The following is a 21,016-nucleotide window of genomic DNA, read 5'->3' on the forward strand; positions in this document are numbered from 1 at the left end:
GTTACATTCGGCTGTCTTAATGTCATAAGATTCGACTGCACTCCAACATATTTATCATATGTTATTTGCACTTTTGCATTCCTACATTCTTACTCTGAACCATCATTCATTTAATATCTGCCTCTAATTGTGTATAATATTGTCTTACCTTGTGCTGCTGGACCACCTTATTTTCCCATTTTTAAATACGACAAACTGAAGTCTGTGTTTTAACTTAGCTCTGTGTGTAACCAAGTGAATAAGTAAAGTCATAAAAAAATCAAAACATTGTAAACGTTTTAACACTTTATTCGGAAGCGCATCATACACTCAACAGCTAATCAAACTCAGAACCTCAACACACACACACACACACACACACACACACACACACACACACACACACTATACAAAGGCCGGTAATTCAGTAGTGGTAGTCTACACGAAACTGGCTGAAAAATGGAAAAACGCAATATTTATTAGGGGTGTGCAGCAATTATTGTCCCTTCAGAGCATTGACTTTATCTTTTATTGGCATATAATTAATGATAAGATATATTTCTACCTCATACTGTACTTTACATCTGTTTCTCTCTGTCATATGTTTTATGAACTGTCCGAGCCCCAGCACCCTATTGACTGGGGGACATTGAACATTTGGATTTGAGACAGGATAGTAGGCTATGGTAATTCATTAACTTTTATCCGTTTTATTACATTTTTCATCTCTTTTACCCCTTTTAACTGAACTAAGTGTTATGATCTCTTAGTTATAAACAGATTGTATGAACTAAACAGGCCGATCGAATATTTAAAGATCGATTTTGTCTATTGAATGATATCACACTTCTCAGCCACCGCAGCGGAGATGAACAGCTGATAGGTGCAACTCTAGTTAAAGCGGAACGAGCTGCGTCAATTCAATTTGTGGTCATTATTTTATCACAACTTAACTCTGTTTTGGTCTACAGATGACTGTCAAAAGTCAACATCTTAAAAACGTTTAGACTCGCAACACATCTACAAATCTGTAAAATAGTTTAATAAGACCGACTAGCCTATAGGCTAGTTTCCAAAAAACATTTGCCTATCTTGCAAAAATTAAACCTAGCTAGCGTTACCCACGTCAGTGTGGATTAAAACAACAATGCTTCATGTTGGTGTAACGTTCGGTTATTTGTTTGATGAAAAAATCTAAACTTAATGAAACTAATAGATCGGTAAAGAAATGCCAGTCTCGTGCATTTATAATTGTATCGCTGTTTTGAATAGTCACCTACCATAACCTCCAAGTGCAGCTGAACCGAACGTGTCACATAGCTTCGTGCAGTCCCGTCCCTTTCACACGTTGGCAATAGAATTTGCAACTCGCGCTTGCGCAGTGCAAAACGACATTTATTTATTTTTGCAATTTCCGGTGTGCTGGTGGATGTTTCTGTGGGTGGATGTCTGCAGCGGAAGTTCTGTGGGTGGATGTCTGGAGCGTGTAGGTGGATGTCTGCAGCTAGACCCCTCTCAAATTATTAACTGTGCACGCACCATTGAAAAAGCCATGCCATGCTCCGCTGAACGCCGAAGCTTCGGCGGCAATCTGGCAGCTCCGGCGGGGGGAGCTCGGCAGCAGTCCGGCAGCTCAGCTCCCGGAGTACAATCACTTTCCCCTCCATGTCACGCTTCATTTGGACTTCAGAGTGTCAAGGCCAAAGTTCCTTTCCCCCAATTCTTCTCAACCATGGCCGACATAATCCCCACTACGAGTCTTTACTTGTTGTGGAAGTACCAGAGACGTCAGACGCAGTCTTTATGATTCATAATATCATCCGAGGCACACATAGCTTTTGGCGGTGATATTAGATATATTTGATAAATACCTATATGTAATATAATATTATTATTATTATTATTATTATTATTATATTATAGTATATATAGAGAGCTCCAGGAGTCCGCAAACGGCAACAATCACTTCTCCTCCATGCTGTGGTTCACTCTGACAGCTCATTGGTCAATTAGCAGCAGCTCATTTGCATTAAAGCTACAGAAACCAGAAACAGCGCATTCTGAAGGGACTGAAACAGAGGGGAATAGTGGTAGGTGAGATATTTCCAGCAAACAGCTTCTAAAACATGTTTTCTGGAACTCATATATTATGTTTACTTGTTGGGAAAACACCATAATATGTCTCCTTTAAACCTTAATAGCTTCCACTATGCCAGTCTAGAGCAGCGCTATTCAACCAGTGGTAGCCTACCACTCTGGAACCACTCTACCAGGGTGGGAGAGGGTACCAAATGTGGTGTGTCAAATGTTATTCTTGAAAGACAGACATTTACAATAATATACAAATGATAACATAGATAATTGATAATAAATATATCATAAATATTGTTCAGTAAATAAAGTATTATGACTTATTATTTCAAATAATAGTGTCGCTATGGATTAGCGTGCATTTCATCCCATGTTTTCCACTGGCATTTTTTCAGCAGAACACACTAAGCAGTGTTGCTTAATTTTCTAACCACCTTTTTGAGCATTCCTATATGAGCTGATCCAAAAAAGGTCTTGATGACCATTCAGTGGTACACCTAAGGATAAAAGTTTTTACCACTGGCATTGAGTGGCATATCAGATCGGCATATCATGCTATTGTCACATCAAACTATTTTGTCTTTGCCATTAATGAATGGGTTTTGGTCTATGTGAATAGTGTAGCCCAGGTAATCTCCTTATTTACCAGCCTCTTAGCCAAGAGGGAATTCCCCTTTGGGTTGAAGTTGGACATTTATTTTTCCTTGTCAGACACCTGGATTGCAACCAAAATCTACAGCTTACAGTGCCATCCAGTATGGGTTTGGGTGGGGTGGCTGGCTCCTGAAGATATTTGTTTAGTTTTGTCTTGTTTTTTACAAGGAAAACCCCAGTAACAACCCTACAAGTTACAATTATGATGCTTCATAGTTTTGAGTTCACTAAAGGGTATAACTTTTGTCCAAACTCAAACATGACAGACATAACAGATATTAGCCTAAATTAAATCTGTCCTCAGCAAACACGTATCCCACTCTGAGTTTACGTGGTATATCCCGGATAGACAGTCAAGGATCTCTTCAGCACATTGCTAGGACACACCCTTCAGGCACATGACGCCCCATAATAATACAGGGCTGATACTACAGCAGGTCTGAACAGGTATAATTGGCATTCTTTCCCCACCCACCAAATATCCACAACTGGGTTCTTAGTGCAGCAGATGAGGTGTAACCACCGATAAAATCTACCGGAAAACATTTGGCTTTATCTGAACACGGTCCATTGTAACAACCATCTCAAGGCTGAAAAATCGATACCCTTTAATTGCATGCAATTCTACAAATACAAGGTGTATTGTTTGATTGAAAATCAAAGAACTTATTAGGGTGTGAGCTTTTAAAATGCCCTCTAACCATCTAGTCATTCTTTCAACAACTAAATGAATCAATCAAGATCTTTGTTTACAGCAAATGATCCTTCAGCAAGTTTGCCAATGATTTTCAACCTCAACTTTAAACATACAATTACTAACCAGTGACTCCTTTTATATAAAGAGTCACTGGTTGGTATACAGATGAGTCACATTCAATTGCCAAAATATTTTTAGTAATGCCCACTTTATTAAAAGCAATTTATGATACAAAACCTCTAGAAATAACTTAAAATGATATATGTTTATTCAACCATATTCATTTACTATATTTCCTTCTATATTCCAAACCCTGTAGTGAGTGTAACATGTGGCAGTGCTTACAGGTGTTCCCATTAACCAACCGGCCAAACAAGAATTTAACCCCTATCCCAGTTTTTTTTTGGAAGTCAAGGCAATAGTCCTTTAAACTCTCAGTCTCATTGCTGTATACATGCCTTCACCCCAGAGGCAAAAGCAGGAGTTGATGTCTTTCTTTTTTTTGAATAGCTGGTGTTGGGTTTTTTGAAGAAGTTTTCTCCTGACAGTTCATGACAATCCAATGAAACACCATTACATCCATCCTTGTAACCTAGTTGAGTCTTTATGCTGCCTTTCGGGATAGTTTGTGTAAACCGTGACTCTTTGCTGCTTATTGGAGGGAACCTGCCAATGATGCAGAGACATATTGCAGACACAATATAGACCCAATCACTCCTTGTGAAGCCATGATCAGTGTTACAATGTTCGGTAAATATCTGTATAGGGAATGTCTAGTTACTGCCGGGCGCCATCTTGTGAGACAGAACCAACACGAGCAGTATGTTTCTGCGACAGAGGAAGCTGCAGTTTCAGTAGAATATTGAATAAACCTGTACAACTACAAGTGGTTTGGAAACTATAAGTACTACCTTGAAAGAAAGTAGTTCTTAAATTGCAGCCTCCTCTATCGCAGCCGCATACTACTGATCAACAGACCCACAGAAGCAGGGACTTGTTAACATGGCACGTCACATTCCCTATAGGCCTCCTCTTCTCCTTTGGCCTTTGGTTGGGCTCTTTTGGGCAGAGCCAGCCTCTCCGGGCCCTGTCATTGATGTTAGAGGAGTGAGAATCAGGAGGGGAGGGAAGTCAATTGGGAATACACCATTCCCACACATGGCTGGAGTCTCTGAGTCTCTGGGTGAAGGAGGGTGATGGGCCAAACCCCACCCTCTCCACCCAGATCATCACTATTCCAGCTCCTGACTCCAGGGAGTAGAGAAAGGTTACTTCAGGGACGAGACAGAGATTGCCTTGAAAGAACTTTCTATCCACGAGCAAGCGCTTCAAACTTGAGCACACCTCTTTACAACTCCTCAAAGTTCAACATGTCATCATATGCACCCTCTGAATGATTGCCTTACGTGGATCATCGCACATAAGAGTTCTGTTCCTACTCGATTACACTGGAGTCCTACGGATGTGGTGAACACCAAAAAAACACGGCGATGCTTTCACTGGCCTGTCTGTGTGGTAATGAAAAAAAATGTTTTCCTTCCAATCAGACGTCGGGGGGGTCTTGGGGCGCCTGGGTTCCCTGCACTGAGGCCTCAGGCAGAAGGCGGGAGATGGGCTTGTTGCACATTGGGCAGACGCTGCGGATCTCAAACCACTTCAGCAGACACCTGAGGAGAGGTCAAAGAAGCGGTGACTCGATACGCTCACTTAATACGCCATGTTCCTGCAACATTAGTCAACAACACCGCTTGGCTACAGGACCTGGGGGTTTAACGTTTACTCGTCAGTTGGTCAGCTAGCTTCTCAAGCCTGGGGTCACTCGTTGGAGGGCAATGCATTGGACAATAACAGACGGCAGTTCTGAATAACATGTTTCAGAAGTTTATGAAAATTCCTGTCCAAATGTTTTTTGAGGTTGAGAACCCTAGAAAATGAGCTTCCTATCCTCTATCTCTGGGGTTATTATCTTTTTTAATAAAACCTGGAATTAAATGAAATAATCGTCCTGAACATTGTTATGTTCAGGACGCACAACCCACCACCAACTGTATAGCAAATGATTTTCTCAAATTGTAGTTTAAGAAACACTGCTCTATGTTCAAACTGTTGTTGTTTTGTGTCCACCCAGAGCTGAGTACTCACTTCTTGTGGAAGGCGTGGGAACAGGGACACACTCCGAGTTCATCACGGCTGCGGAATTCTTCCAAGCATACGGCGCACATTTGCTGCGATGTTGGAAAAAGAACGAGTATCAAGAAAGTAATCTCGAAAATCACAATTCATGATTTCACTAATTATGACCCGATCGTTTTGGTGGTCACGGCTCAAAATGCATGTATGTTGATGTATTACTACTATTACATTTGGAATTTACTAGGAAGACATGATGCACAATATTAGGATAATGATCCTGATAGGTATGTTATACAACTACAAAAATCCCCACTTTTATATCATGCTTTGAAATATGGCCCATAGTTGAACATTTGAACACGACTTAACATTCATTAGGATATTTTTGTGTCACATTATTCAACTTACACCAATAAGCTGGAGTTTATTTCCTGCTTCTTTCAAAACGACCTGTTAATACAAAAATGTTTACCATATTTAAACATTTAAATATAAATAATATGTCTGCGGCTAATTATATGATTTGTATAATATTAGTGTAAAGTGTATCGGTGCATTTGTTTTGAATTAGTGTCAGGTCTCATTTGTCATCGTACGTCACATCTTCAGGTACCAGATTTAGCAAATAAGCAATGATAGCACTAACTTCCTCATTTTCCTCAGATGTGTCCTTGTTCTATTGTGTTATACTCTTTAAAAGGGAAGTAAATTAGGCTAAGGCAAAGCTCACATCTTACCTGATTATATCCATACTGTTCTCTAGAGCTTTGTCGTCGTAGTCTTTAGTATATAAAAAAAAAGATCAACATTAGATTTTTCCCATGTTAAATTTCTATTCACTAATAAGTTATACAAGCAACTTGTCGTAAGCCTCCGGATACATGTCCATAAGAAGCAGAAACATGTACTCTCATGGGCCGGATGCCTACAGGTCTACCTACTTTAGGTGTAAAGGTTTGAACCAAGACTCCCAGTTTGCATGCCCTCTTGCAAAACATAGCGTCACGCCTCGACACAGCAACTTCAGGAAAAATTGCTGCCACGCTGGTATTAAGTAACAACAACCAAAACCCAACAAATGTTTTGGTTTTATTTTTCAGGATGAGAACTGGAGGATTCCAAAACACTGAAGAACGACCAACAGAGGTTCATCAGAAACACAAATTATGTTTTCCCTCAGACTCTGAATCATTACTTACTAATAAATACCTTTTTTTTTTGAAGAGCATAGAAAAAAGTATCCTTTACTAATAGAAAAACAAAGTATGCGGCAGGTAAATGTGTAGTTGTTGGAAATGCTTGAAAATACTGGATTTGATCCCCAAATACCCATCGTCCAACCTGTAGGGATCCTTGAGCAAAGGGCCAATAATCCAACCCGCTCCTCAATGTCCTGTATCTGTCTTCACTTTAAATTGATTTTGATAACTATAGTAAATAGTAAAACCGAATTCCTAAAATGGGCTGTAGCAGATGAGAATGCTGATGCTGATAGTTATCCAGGATACATATGCTTGGATGAAAACATGAGAAAACACATTTAATAGGGCGAGGCGTTCAAAGCAGGGTGAAAGTTTGGAGGATCTCATGCAGAGGGTCGGCCTGTTTTATACCTGAACATGTAGCAGCAGATGATGAGGCTGAGCATGAAGACGAAGAGGGCTATGCCCAGGATAATGACATAGATGTTGAGGGGCAGGTGATAGAAGTCTTCTGTAGTCATGTTGCATTTGAGGTCTGAGCTTTGCATTCCAGATCCACAAAGACACCCTGGTTGGGAGAGGATCACGTCGAGACAACATTAATAACTTGCATTCTCGCATAAAGTGTTGTTTCCTGATATTGCCAATACACTAATATGAATTATTGTTAACTAAACGAAAGACATACTAAGGTCATTGCTGTGATGGAGGTGAACAGGTTCTTACAGCCGGGTTTCTTAAACCGTCACATATAGTATATGTATGTATACTAGAATAGTACCTGAAATGACAGGTATAAAGATGACGGAAAAGGATGACATATAGCAGTCCTTAAGCATTATTATAATCAGTCTTAGTATTTCCAGTCAAAGGTGAGGTGAACTTTGAATAGCTGAATGTTGAGTGAGAATTCCAGTGCTTTTGTTATTCACAGATAATTTGCAGAACCTCAAGGTTGAATTTGCATACATGGTAGCATAGTTTGCAAATGTTTTTCTTAATTTCTACTGAATAACCAGTTGTAGTGGTTTGTCTCGCTTTAAGCTTGTCTGTGTGTGCGCAGGTGAAAGTAGATTTATTGTTTGATCTGAACTCAAGTCTCTCTCTATCTCTCTCCCTCTCTCCCTCTCTCCCTCTCTCTCTCTCTCTCTCTCTCTCTCTCTCTCTCTGTAACCAGAGTCGCTGCCCCACCAAATTCCAGGTCTGAGTGTCTATTTCTCCTTCAAATGTCACGTTACCCCCGCCCTGAGCAGGGGTCGAGCAGAGGGTAGCCTACACGACGTCACCTACACAGAGCATATGCAAGCATGGTCAAACCTCTATGATAAAACAATCATGCGACGCAATGCTGTGTGGACTGTAAGGTGTTGTTTTGTTAGTTATTTGTGTTTGGCTCGGGGGGAGCTGTAGTGTCAGAAGCAGGTAACGGGTAAATCATTGATAGTGGAACACTTGGCCAGTGGCCACAAAGCGATGCCTCTTGGACTACCACTGTGATTTTATGGGAGCGAAGCAATGTTGAGCACATATTAAAAGCACAAACAACAACAACAACAACAACAACAACAACAATAACCACAACAACTCAAATTGCAGTCCAAACCCTGTCCCCTGCCATTTCCCAACGCTTTGAACGGCGTTACTGTGGTACACAATATCTATAACTAAATACAGTTCGTTTACTAGTCGCGTCTAGAGTAGGCTACTCACCACTGCACCACTTGACGGGATGCATATAAACCAGCAAGTAGTCCCGAGGTGACGAGTGTAAACACTGCCAAGAAACGTTTTTCAGCGATTCAACTTTTAATATGCCGGGGGAAAAATAGTCCGGGACACTGGAGTCGTTACCTCCAATTCCTCAAGAATACTTTATAAATGTCCTGCTAATTGTACTACAGCGCAAGACTTTCGAGGTGTGACGATGATTGTGACGATCCAAAACCAAAAGCAATGTTTCGATTTCACAAGACATGGGATGCGGCCAAGACGACATCTGTCTCTCTCTCTGTGTCGTTGTATTGACGTCTCCTCACCAGAAGTGCAGTGGGTTTTGTAAAACACTGTAGTCTGCTGCTCGATCGGGTCCTGTCTCGCCGAGGGCACATTGTGCTTAAGGGAACACGGTACACTCCATGACAGCAAACAAGGCGGAGGAGAAGCGGAGAGGTTTGGATGGGGGGTGGGGGTTATAGAAGCTTGCTCTCTAATTACAACACACACACACACACACACACACACACACACACACACACACACACACACACACACACACACACACACACACACACACACACACACACACACACACACACACACACACACACACACACACACACACACACACACACACACACACACACACACACACACACACACACACACACTTCGCTCTCTCGTTTACGTCATTTACAGACTCCCGCGTTGCCCTCAACGACGAGTCGCCGTCGTATCCCGTTAACGTATACCCCCCAGGCCAATTAAGAGGTAAACGAGAAAATGGGAATGAGGATGTGCTGTCTTTCCCTGCCGCACACAACGCACGCGCACACAAGGTTTCGATTTTCCAGTATTTCTCATGAGAGTGCGTTCAGTTCAAAGGCCTATTACGATTCATCCCCGTGTTCACTCACTCGTTTTCTCTCTGCCTCTCCCCTCCCTCTCCCCCTTTATCCGTATGTGTCTCTCTCCCTACCTCTCTGTGGTGCCAAATTCACTTGAGCAGCCTCAGTTTTGTAAACAGATCTCACATGATCATCTGTCTTCGCTACATCCCCCACCCACACACACACACACACACACACACACACACACACACACACACACACACACACACACACACACACACACATTCATTGTATCAAAATGTTGTGGAAGTTATATCACAGAGAGGATCGAGTGTAACTAAATCTAGGGCATAAATAGCAAATTACGTGTGAAATACTGTCTGTCCCTCTCTTTATCTCCCTCCCTCTATCCCTCGGTCTCCCTCGCCGCTTGTTTTTGTTGTTATGTTAATTAACCAATTCAAGTGCTGATATAAGGAGGGCAGTCCAGCACAGTGATTGTAATGAGTACATACATCTTATTGATAATGGTTTCACCTAAATGTAAAAATGCTTGATATGATGTATTATGTATAGGTATTATGAGGTTCGGGTGATAAAATGATACATGGATGTAAGGATAGGGTGACTGGGAAATAGTTGACAACAGGCCAAATAATAAAGGGTAACAATTAAAGAGTTGTAGATAGAATGATACAAGAGGGCCACCTGGTGTCAATTAGCAGAAATGTCAGCCAGATGCCATGAATCATAATTGAGGAGGAGAAGGAATCGATCGTCATATGGTGTGATGGTGGGTTAAGGGACACAGCCAGCGGCCACAACCGATATTATCGAAGAAACAAGTTATTAAAAGTCGGGTAGCCAGCCTGTGACTACTATGTTTAGTAGAGAGAGAGAAAGAGAGAGAGAGAGTAGTAACATTTTGATTATACTCACTCCTATGCAGACTCTGCCGAAATGTTATACTTGTACCTATTTATTCTTCCTTTGTTGAATCTCTTAAACCACCATTTCAATGCAAAAGCGAGAGAGCAAGATGGAAAGAGAGAGAGACATACATGAAGAGAGATATTTTAAGTTTAACAAAAAAAAAATCACTACTTTTCCAGACACATTTCTAAGCTTCAATTTGAGCCCGTGATGACCTTTATAGGCTATCTTTGAAATTACACTTTATGTGGTCAGAAATCTTCACTAAACCTCAAATACGATAAAACAGAATTTAGAGTCACTAGTCTTCCAGATGGAGGGTATCATGTTTTGGCAGCTAAATGTTTTAATTTGGACTGCTAATACTGCTATCTGAAGTGAAGAACAGGAAAAGTGAACAGGAGGATAATGATTGCTTTTAAATGGCATCCTAAAATGTTAAATAGTGTATGTTGTAAATATCCAGATGGCTTATCCAAAATGATGCACTTAAGTAATGTGCAGCTACATTACATTACAAATATATTGCTGACAGACTTATCCAAAATTGACCTACAATAAATGGATTCAACCATGAAGATACAACCCATAAATTGCAAGATTAATGCGCAACATTCTTCATATAGATAGCGAAGATCTTCATTATTTTTCAGGGGACAAGATTTTTGTCTGAAACAGAAGATGTTCAGGGCTTTTTGCTGTCACGATGTCAGTGGGGAGCTGGTTCCACCATCGTGGAGGCAGGACAGCAAATAATCCAGATGTTGCTGAGCAGCAGCTGGGGCCTTCTCGCAGTCAGGAAGTATCAAGCTGTTTGGCAGTCGTAGAGCGAAGGGGACGGGCAAGGGTTTGACCATTCCTCGATATACGACGGGTCAGAGCCATGTGCAGCAGGGCAGCCGAGTTCCCGAGACTTTAATCAGATTCGAGCAGCCACCGGTAGCCACTGCATGGTGCGTAGGATTTATATGCTGTGGGAGAATTTGGTGGACAAGCAAGACTGATGTTTTCTGGATGAGTAGCGGAGTTTGAATGAGACATGCAGGCGGACCAGCTAGAAGAGATATGCATAAATCTAAGAGAGAGATGACAAGAGCCTGGACCAAACCCAGCGTGGCCTTCAGGGTGAGAAACGGTTGTTTCATTCTTCCTGAATCTGCAGGAGGGGATGTTAGCAGCAAAGGACAGCTTGTCATCCAGTGTTGCCCCTAGTGCCCTGCCGTCAAGCCACAAACACCACTGAATTCTCAATAATGATAGAGAGCTCATGGATGGGAGAAGCCTTCCCTGGAATAAAAAAAGTTCAGTCTTGTCCAGACTTGACACTCAGAGATCGGAAAAAGCCAAGTGACAGGATCCGGTGACTAAGTTTACAGGGAGAAGAGGATGGGACCCCCAATATAACCCTGAGGGACCCCAGCAGAGAGGCTATAAGGATCAGACACAGCTTCAAGTGTGATCCTTGAGGTAGGATGTAAACAAGTAGAGTGCAGTGCCTGAAACTCCCAGTTCTTGGGGGGTAAAGAGGATGATCTTGGTGGGAAGAGGATAGGACCCACAATAGAACCCTGAGGGACCCAGTAGACTACTGAAAAGTCTAGCACAATGACAAAGAAGGAGAGGGAGGCTGTCCAAATGCTGTGTCTTCTCCTTGATGGCAAGGAGGGCAGTATCCATTGAGGGGCCTGCCTTGAATCCAGAACGAGGAGGGCCATTTGCATAGAGGTAAATACACCATGCGCTGGTATTTCTGAAATAAGTGGTAGAAGAGAGACAGGTTCATAACATAACGGTATCACACTGGAGGCAGATGGGTGGAACAATGGTCAACACATCTGTTATGAATAGAATTGTTGACAGTTGTTGGTAATTTGCTCATGGCTATGAATGATGTTAATATATAGTGAAACTTCTTTATAGATCAGAAAGGCCTATATGTCATCTAAGAAATCTAACCTTTAAGACAAGAAACAAATCACGGACCTAGAAGTATTTGTATTAATTCATGTATTTATCGAGCCCTATTTAAGTCTTATTGGTACTAGGCATGAAATAATGTGGAAAATAAGTATGTATCAAAAACAGGTTGTTTTTGCAAGAAAGGATCCACTGTTAGATATATGCTGATCAGGATCCACTTCAATATTTGAATAGCAGCTGATTCAGTACGATATAGGAGCCGTTTCTTTACATATCTTGTTTTTCGCTTTCCTTTACATGCTTTAACCGTCTCAGTGATGAGAACTGCACCACAACCCCTACTAGTGTTCATTATGCACAAGTTAAATTACAAGTTCAAAGAATTGCTTTGTAGTTAAAATGAACGGTTAAACTATGGCTCATTCTCCTGCAGTAGTTGGGCCAACATACAGTAAAACAGTAGTAGTCTCTGCAGGTAGGTAATCTAAAATGGAAAACTGATACACTGAATATATAGCCTACAAAGGTAGGCCTATCTTATAGGTAGGATAAGGCCTATTGGTTATGAATTTGGATAAAATATAAACCGCAGAATTTGTTTGTTCCATTATAATTCCTGAAAACATGTCAAACAACGTTTCTCCTTTTAGAAACCGAAGAGCCAATGTTCTTACAAGTTAATTTCCCATTTTTGTCAGACTTTGTTAAAGTTTTCCAGCAGCAAGCTTTTTATGTAAGCAAATGGAAATGACCTAATCCAACTACTTTCGCTTTAGTAAAAAACTAAACAACCTAGGACAAAAGCTACCACGCGTGCGTGTCTGTCTGTCTGTCTGTCTGTCTGTCTGTCTGTCTGTCTGTCTGTCTGTCTGTCTGTCTGTCTGTCTGTCTGTCTGTCTGTCTGTCTGTCTGTCTGTCTGTCTGTCTGTCTGTCTGTCTGTCTGTCTGTCTGTCTGTCTGTCTGTCTGTCTGTCTGTCTGTCTGTCTGTCTGTCTGTGAGGGGGGGGGGGGGGGGAGGTGTTGCCTTGCAGCATGCAAGAAATATCACATCCTCTCTTCAACAGAACCCAAATTAACTGATCGATTTTATAAAAATGCACAACATGGAGGTTTACAGGTTGCATCGTTTTTAACCTTGATTTCATTTTTACAAAAAATGCACCTGAGGAACATTACATTGTATTGTTACATCACAACCCCAGGTTGTGGAAATTTAATCTAAGCCTACTCATATGAAATGTAGCGTAAACTTTTCTGTGTGGTTCAAGTGTTATCGGGACCAACTGTAATGTAGGCCTCCGAGTCAATGTCAATTCGAAGGTTGCGCGCACGCCAGTCCATCGCAGCTCCCCCTCCTTATCGGGGGACATACAAAGTGTCAGATCTCATCATAGAGTGTGAGCTTTTATCTAAATCAGCTGAGCTTCTCCATGCCCTCTGTGTTGTTATCCACATGGTACCGAGCCCACTTGTGTAAGCGGCTGTACAGCGGCACCCCGCCGTTCTCCCGGTACAGGTAGACCCCCGCCACGCGGTTCCAGTCCTCGCTCTGGACGGGCGTGGAGGCTCCGGCGTGCTCCTCCACCTGCGCCTTCTCCTCGTCGTCCAACGCCACGAAGCCGAAGAAGCTCTTGACGTTCTCGGCGGCAACCAGGTTGGCGTGCACGGCCGCCGTGCGTTTGAAAAGTTCCTGCTCGCTGGCGTGGAAGCGGCTCCAGTACTCCTCCTGCTGGGAGCCGAAGGGAGAGCAGCAGCGCTTGGCGCACAGCATCAGGAAGACCACCACTGCCATGGCCGCCACAATCAGCCAGCCCAGCAGCTGAAAGAAAACAGATAAGAGTGAAGAGAGAGGAATTGCTGGACGCTAACCAACAAATGGTTCAGCGGAGATCGAGGAATGCAGCACTTTTTTTATTTTGCCTATATGGATAAGAGAGTTAGAACAGACAAAAAATAGGTTGAAGAAGAGAGGGAAGACATCTGCGGGCCGCAGCTACAAGGCCTTAATTAGAAAAAATAAAAAGAATTCAGCTACTTATGAGTAGCCAGGTTATTTGAAGGGCCCCATTTTACCAGCAGGTGTGATGCTGGGGATGCTGCCAGTTGTTAGTCTACTTGGTCTGGCCGGTTGAGCTAACCATCACACATCTGGGTGGACACTCACCCTTGATATGTCCCTTGAGGGTAGAGTTTTAAAAAGGCTTGGTAAGGCTTATCAAAATCACACCTGGTGGTTAAAAAAGGGGGCTTCTAGGCATCTGTCAAACTGACAAAAAAACAAAGATCCTCAGTACCTGAGACTCGTACTTCAGTCGTCGCTCAATCTCCTCCCAGAAGGGCAGGAGCTCGCTGGGAACTGTTCCTCTGCAAGGGAACTTGGCCATCAGCTGGATGACGTTGCGCCCCTCTTTCGGAAACCCCTCCAGCGTGTCCGGGTCGACGAACTCGCTGAGCGCGCACAGGTACGCCTCCCCCTGCAGCAGCGAGATCACCACCCAGGTGACCGGGGCGATGGCCGCGCGGCCCAGGATGTTCCCCGTCACGGCGAACACGGACACCGCGGCCAGCCTTCGGCAGCACCTGAGGCGGCATTCCGACAGCAGGTCCCAGGTGCTGCGGTTCATCATGACCCCCAGGAGGAAGAAGACCAGGGCGGGAACTCCGATGGCGGCCAGCCCGTAGCGGTGGTTCCTCTCAGGGGAGCAGGGGCAGCTGAAGGCGAACACGTTGTATGCTGTCTGGCTGGCCACGGTGCCCAACGCGATCAGCCCGTTGAAGATCATCACGTCCTTGCTCTTGAAGAAGAGCGAGACGAACTTGAAGTTCTCCGTGACCAGTGCCGCCGCCGCCATCTTGGATCTGGGTGGAGGGTTGGAGGGTGGAGAACGGAGGATGCCGGAGGACGGAGGGTAGACGGTGGTGCGTAGAGGACAGAGGAGGATGGAGGGTTGAGGCTGGGGTGTGAAGGCTCTTCAGGTGGTCAAGCTGATTCAGGCTTTTGTAGGGGTGAGTGAAGAAGAACTTGGGGTCGTCTTCAATCTGGTCTTTGGGTTTGGTTGATTTTTAGAAAATAAAGACACTGGTTGTTTTTGTGCAAAAGGCAGTGTGCCGTTGGGAGGAAGGTTTTATGAATACAGCCATTCAGTTCTCTTGTGGAGTTCTTCTCCAGTCGACTCTCGGCTACATATAGACCAAGAGGCGTGGGAAAGACATTTTGTGCTCAGCGTTGCGGGGCTCCAAAACCGATGACAAAGTATGCAAACAGGAACTTACCATGCAGAATGGTTTACCGTGGAAGGATCATCATATGGCATCATTCTGAGGAAAAATGACTTCCACAGAAATCCAAAATCCTAAGATCTATAACTGACGGCAGAACAAGCAAAGAATGTAAAGATGACAGAGAAAAGTAACTCCCCGATTCTAGGTTTGAGAAGAGCGCTTCCTTTGTGTGTGCGAGAGGGGCTTTGAAAGTATGTGTGTGTGTGTGTTTGAGTCTGGGCAACCACGATGAGTCACATTCAGGACCAACCCCCTAGGTTTCCTCTTACTGTGAAAAAAAAAAAAGCTAACAGGAAACACATGTGAGAGAGGTTCAAAGAATGACTATTTCAAACTTAGTACTTAAACATCCCAATCTCCATATGGACTTCGCTTCACTATGGAGTTGTTTTAATGATGACCAATATTCACTTCATTATGGAGTGGACTTTATTATAAAATATTATATTTTAATGTACTCGATTGGAGTTGCCCATGATCTATGTTCATAGATTTACGATTAACTTTAATCCATTAAGATTAACTTTCTTAACAGAGAATGGTCATGTGCCTGATGGTGATTAAAGGGCCTAGAATATATTTATTATTGTGTTGTTCCAAGAAATAATGGCTTGGGTCATTGTTTCAAAGGGTGCTTCAGGATTTATTTTTTTAAACATTCATAACATGAATACATTGCCGAGCATTGACTCAACTCAAAATTTCTGAGTTTTATCCATCTCTCTATCGAGATATAAAGTGAAAGAGAATGTTTGAAAACATATACTGTACGTTTTTTTACAAGACAGTACAGATTTTAAGGGGGGTAAAATAACCATATTTGTGGATGCGAAGATTTACAATGCACCATATGTGATATTGGTGAATTAACATAGATATATCAAACCCTAAATCCTTTTGGGGGTGTAGCTTTAAATGTGTATTTAAATGAGTATTTGTGTGGTTGCTATGAAACCTGTTAACCACATATAGTCGAGTTGGCACATTGACAGCCAGCCCTTATTTCCATAAATCAGCGTTCCGTTTTTTTCGGTCCTGCCGATTTTTATCGTCCAACTGGGCCTGTTGTTTCCTGTTATAACTTATGTGGCCTTCATGTATTTGAAGTGATTTTATTCACACAGGACATACATTTACTTAACTTTTTTACACCTTAAAAACTATTTCAGACATTTCTTTACACAACAGTATTGTTAAATATATGCACCATATTATATCTCATTTGAATAAAACTTATTTTTACACTCTTAACATTTACACAAACATAGATTACTTTTTTTAGTCATGGGTCCATAAAAATAATCAACAAACGCTGCATTCAAAGTCTTGCAAAAAAATCTCATAAATAGAGGTTTTTCTCTCTCTATTTAAAATATTTGGGTTAATGCCAAACCGTTAAATCCTTAATGAATGTATTTTATCAAGGTCTTCTATAATATTTATGACCAATATATGATCAACATAATTATAAAACATGACAGACAAGCTCACCTGTGTTAAATGGGCCGTGTAGCTTGGCCCAGGTAGTTGATCGGATCGCTAGCCAGAAGGTTCCCCCTGTATTCAGGAGACCCAACCCAATGTAAACTCAACCACCTGTATGCAAAAGGAGCTAAACCGAGGACCCAACCTATTCAAATAGCCCCCAGGGCACAGCCTGCCTTGTAGACCATACCTTGTGGTCCGGCTCAAACACAAAGGAGGCGTTGAGCAATAGGATCCTGCCCGCTTCACCCATCGGGTCATACTAGAGCAGGAAAAGGTGTTATCTTATTTACAACCTGAACGGGTATCAATTACACTGCCATGCCTGAGATGTATATGTTACACACATGATATAAACAAGGTCATTCAGAGGCTTTATTTGAGTTTCATGTGTTTTTGAAGCTATTCATCTTTTCAATCCTTTTTAAATAAAAAATATTTGTATCTATAATCTTATGAAATATTACTCCCTCCCATACAGACCTTAGAAGTATGCATCGATCTGGCAACACGGTAAGTTGCTGTGGATGAGTGTTGACTAAATCATTTGTTGTAGACTATAATTAGTTGACACATACTCATCCAGAACTCCCAGACACACTGACTGCTACAGCATCTGTAGCAGTCTGTACAGCCTTAATGCACTTTAATTTAGACACACTCATCCAGCCACCACACACACACACCTGCCTGTGTGTTCTCTCTGTGCGCTAAACATCTGAGTAGAGGCTCCTGCCGTAGGCGTCCTTCCAGGTGATGCAGACCCGGTTGCGGTGGGCGATGTGGGTCACATCAAGCTCCGGCTTGCAGGCAAACCACTTGATCAGCATCCGGTTCACCTGCTCCTGCCTGGTCATCCCATACAGCTTCTCTACCTTCATCTCTTCGTCCTCCCTTTCACTTCGTCCTCCCCTTCCCCCTCCTCCCCCTTCGTCCTCTATCACCTGGCGGTAGCCGGTGAAGGGCGGCTGGGGGTAGGGCAGGTTCAGCACCTCCCGCTCGTTCTCTCCCTCCTGCACGCCCTCGAAGAACTGCACCACGCACTTGCGGGCGAAGTCGCGGGTGTGCAGCGCCACCGTCTCGTCAAACAGCTTCTGCTCCACGTCCAGGTAGTTGCTCCAGTAGCGCGTCTGCATGGAGCTGCCGTGGTCGTCGAAGCAGGGCTTGATGAGCCGGCCCAGCGCCCCCACCATGATGAGTAACAGCAGGATGGACCAGCCGAGCGCCTGGAGGGGGGGGGGGGGGGGGACAGCATGCAAAAGAGGACAAGTCATGTTTGAAAAGGTCTTATTGAGCTTTGGATGACTGGAGTTGAGGGAAGGGGGTGCTTTTCGCAAAGGAATCGCTCATTGAGTTGGTTGTATGAAACACACAAGGAGAACAATACAAAGGTCTGGTGGTGGATTTGTTACCAATAGAGCCCACTGCCAGAAGACTATTAGGAGTTTCTGTGTCTTTTGTTTTTGCACATTAGACTTGCACCTACACTCGCACATTAGGTGCGAGTGTAGGTGAGTGAATGACAGAATTTCTTAGCGTGGGTGAGGGTGTGCGTGTCCAGGTATAAATCCAGCCTACCTGGGAATAGCAGCGGACGTAGCGTGACACAGCCTTACGGAATGAACTGTTCCTGAAGATGACGTCCTCCTTGCAGGGAACCTTGGCCATGAGTCTGTGCACGTCCAGACCAGTATTGTTTGGCATTCCTGAAAAGAAACCACAAAGGACTCACCCAAGGGTGGAAGTATGGTGGCGATAGGGGCATTTGGTGCCATTTACACAACAATTCCAAAAATCCCGGGGGGGAAATCCCCCACTCACCCCCTAGACTGCTTTGGTGACCCAAAACAACGTAGGTAGTAATTCAAACATTGGGATTACAGAGACAACATTGAGAGTAACCGAAGGGTTGACATGGGACTCGTCCACCTACCGGTAAAGGTATTCGGGTCCACGCCCATGCTAAAAGCACATATGAAGATCTTCCCGTCCATCAGGGTCACCAGGATCCAAACCATGGGGGCCAACAGTGATCTCTGGAGCATGGCGGAGAACAGAAACCTAAGGAGATACCCCGTTGATCTCTGTATTAGTGCTGGTATTCTCATGGTCGTAGGGAATTAAAAAGGTACAGTATTTGGATTTGATTGGCATCTTAAGGAACAAACTTGACAACAATTTAATATTATATTATGTGTATTTTTAAATTAGTATACAATCCCATGTAAATAGGAATTGTGCTTTCTTTTCCTTAGAATTAACCCTATATATCTACATAGGGAGCGGGTCCTCCTCCATGAAGCCTACCATGTAGCTCTACAGTAGCCCAGAAGGGACAAACGGCTTCAGAGAGGATGGGTTTTAAATTATTCTTCATAATAGCTATCTAACTTCTTATTGAACCTCATAATTTGACACTTGATGCTACTCGATGCTGTCATAGTCGATTAGATCATTTTGGAATACTGGCACCTTAAAGATCATTACAGGCCCCCATAGCTTCTTCTGTCATTAGAAAGGGAGGGGGTATCAATTCCGCGCGGTAGAAATCTGCAACCTCAGTGCTTGATGCCACTAAATCCTGGCATCTAGCACTTTAACAAAACAGAATTATCAAAGTATCTGCAGACAAGGAACAGGATTTGAAGCAGGCCTATTCAATTTGAAATAGGATTTTTATAGGTTTGCCTTCCTCGTTCCTCAATCACTCACCTTTAACAAAACAGAATCATCAAAGTATCAGCAAACAAGGAACATGATTTGAAACAGGCCTATTCAATTTGAAATAGGATTTTTAAAATTACATTTAGATAATAACCAAATTATTGATTTAACTTTATTTTGGAGGACAATTTCATTAAAAAATACAGGAATCAAAGCAGCTTTGAAAAACATCCTATTTAACTATAGCAACAAAAAAAAAGCCGCGGAAAAAAACGTCCGAGAAATATTCAGCAATAGAAGAGAGAGGAAAACCGACTCACTTAACCACAGCAGGGTTTTTCGTCCTTTTCCCGATCGGCCTCACCCACTCGTCCATCATGATGCCGGTGTGTCGGTTCACCAGCACGCCCAGGAAGAAGAGGATGATCGGGGGCACTATCATCACGCCCATGGAGTACAGCTTGTTGTACTGCGGCAGGCAGGGGCAGTTGAAGTCGAAGCTGGTGTACAGTTTGACGCTGACCAGCGCCAGCACAATGCAGATACCGTTGGAGATGGACTCTGAGTTGGTCTGGAAATACTGGAGGACCAACTTCATGCGGTCCATAGTGGCCGACTAGTTTCTAGCATATTATGGACAAAACAAAAAAAAGCATTCGCTTGACTTTAAGTGTTTCAACTTTCGGAAATGTAATTCTTATTAAAGGAACATTGTTTTCATTTTGGCTACAAAACTAACAACATAGCAGCCGTCTTTGCAATGTAGGCCTAGAGACCACCTGGTCTACGGAAAGTTGGTTGAGGGCACGATGTAGAACTACAGGACAGACAGCCTGCTTAACATTGGAATTAAATCGTAATCAAATTACAGACCTAAACATTAAATATCTCTTAGGCACTTATATTTTAATGTATTCACGGTTACGGTTTAATAATTGCAAATGGCAAACATAATGACAATACAAAGATAAAACCTGTTTGCCTACCTGTGTGCTCAAATGCAGTGCCGGAATCAGCTTCCTACCACCAGCAGTAAACAAATCACAGATTATGAAAGTGACCACACCCTGGGCCCGCCCCGCCCTCACACAGGCTTCTAAGAGTGTGTGTTATGGTCTGATGCTTTGAAAACAAGTCGCCATAAGTAGTCCACAAGTGAAAGGTGAAATTCACCGACCTGGCCAAAACACGTTATATAAAATATACCATTACCGAAGGAATAGTTGAATCCTCATTAAAAGTAAGAAGATAATTCTCCATCGCACCCTGATCCTCCGTGATGACACCAACACACAAGTTTAATATTTGAGATAGGATTTATTGACATAATTGTATAAGAACAGAACGATAAAAGATCAAGTCGTATGTACCAAGTTTGCTTTGGGGCCATTAAAGTGCTTTAATTAAAA

At 42.9% G+C, this 21,016-nt stretch overlaps 3 protein-coding genes across 5 annotated transcripts; all 3 read right to left on the bottom strand.

The window, feature by feature from the left end:
* Positions 1–3,610: 3,610 nt before the first annotated feature.
* LOC132472777 (RING finger protein 122-like) lies at positions 3,611–8,957 on the bottom strand. 3 transcript variants are annotated; one of them, XM_060072546.1, is made up of 8 exons: positions 8,793–8,955; positions 8,467–8,530; positions 7,168–7,324; positions 6,292–6,334; positions 5,963–6,004; positions 5,564–5,646; positions 4,971–5,088; positions 3,611–4,508 (listed from the first exon to the last, which is right to left on the bottom strand). In XM_060072546.1, exons 1-8 carry the CDS (start codon positions 8,862–8,864, stop codon positions 4,419–4,421), a joined length of 669 nt encoding a protein of 222 aa, XP_059928529.1. In that variant the 5' UTR covers positions 8,865–8,955; the 3' UTR covers positions 3,611–4,418. The 3 variants fall into 3 exon arrangements, with proteins under 3 accessions (XP_059928529.1, XP_059928531.1, XP_059928530.1); XM_060072548.1 differs by having other exon boundaries at positions 8,608–8,932; XM_060072547.1 differs by lacking the exon at positions 5,963–6,004 and having other exon boundaries at positions 8,793–8,957.
* A 4,286-nt stretch (positions 8,958–13,243) lies between these two features.
* Positions 13,244–15,859, bottom strand: calhm2.1 (calcium homeostasis modulator family member 2, tandem duplicate 1). Its single transcript, XM_060072925.1, has 2 exons — positions 14,471–15,859; positions 13,244–13,995 (listed from the first exon to the last, which is right to left on the bottom strand). The coding sequence occupies exons 1-2, from the start codon at positions 15,026–15,028 to the stop codon at positions 13,591–13,593; spliced, it is 963 nt and encodes a 320-aa protein (XP_059928908.1). The 5' UTR covers positions 15,029–15,859; the 3' UTR covers positions 13,244–13,590.
* Positions 15,860–16,556: 697 nt separating this feature from the next.
* calhm3 (calcium homeostasis modulator 3) lies at positions 16,557–20,958 on the bottom strand. The gene is made up of 5 exons (XM_060072924.1): positions 20,594–20,958; positions 19,928–20,230; positions 18,877–19,004; positions 18,522–18,649; positions 16,557–18,169 (listed from the first exon to the last, which is right to left on the bottom strand). The coding sequence occupies exons 2-5, from the start codon at positions 20,212–20,214 to the stop codon at positions 17,654–17,656; spliced, it is 1,059 nt and encodes a 352-aa protein (XP_059928907.1). The 5' UTR covers positions 20,215–20,230; positions 20,594–20,958; the 3' UTR covers positions 16,557–17,653.
* Between the last annotated feature and the right edge of the window lie 58 nt (positions 20,959–21,016).

Source organism: Gadus macrocephalus, chromosome 15, assembly GCF_031168955.1.
Source record: "Gadus macrocephalus chromosome 15, ASM3116895v1".
Classification (NCBI taxonomy): domain Eukaryota; kingdom Metazoa; phylum Chordata; class Actinopteri; order Gadiformes; family Gadidae; genus Gadus; species Gadus macrocephalus.

What these genes read in the sequence shown, in the direction of transcription:
- LOC132472777 (XM_060072546.1), bottom strand. Translation starts at nt 8,864, where the DNA reads ATGTGCCCTCGGCGAGACAGGACCCGATCGAGCAGCAGACTACAGTGT. An exon ending in ATCTGCTGCTACATGTTCAG is followed by an intron (nt 6,335 to 7,167) that starts GTATAAAACAGG and finishes TATATACTAAAG; the next exon opens with ACTACGACGACAAAGCTCTA. An exon ending in TCCCACGCCTTCCACAAGAA is followed by an intron (nt 5,089 to 5,563) that starts GTGAGTACTCAG and finishes ACCTCTCCTCAG; the next exon opens with GTGTCTGCTGAAGTGGTTTG.
- calhm2.1 (XM_060072925.1), bottom strand. Translation starts at nt 15,028, where the DNA reads ATGGCGGCGGCGGCACTGGTCACGGAGAACTTCAAGTTCGTCTCGCTC. An exon ending in GACTGAAGTACGAGTCTCAG is followed by an intron (nt 13,996 to 14,470) that starts GTACTGAGGATC and finishes GTTTTCTTTCAG; the next exon opens with CTGCTGGGCTGGCTGATTGT.
- calhm3 (XM_060072924.1), bottom strand. Translation starts at nt 20,214, where the DNA reads ATGGACCGCATGAAGTTGGTCCTCCAGTATTTCCAGACCAACTCAGAG. An exon ending in GGACCCGAATACCTTTACCG is followed by an intron (nt 18,650 to 18,876) that starts GTAGGTGGACGA and finishes GTTTCTTTTCAG; the next exon opens with GAATGCCAAACAATACTGGT. An exon ending in ACGTCCGCTGCTATTCCCAG is followed by an intron (nt 18,170 to 18,521) that starts GTAGGCTGGATT and finishes CCCCCCCTCCAG; the next exon opens with GCGCTCGGCTGGTCCATCCT.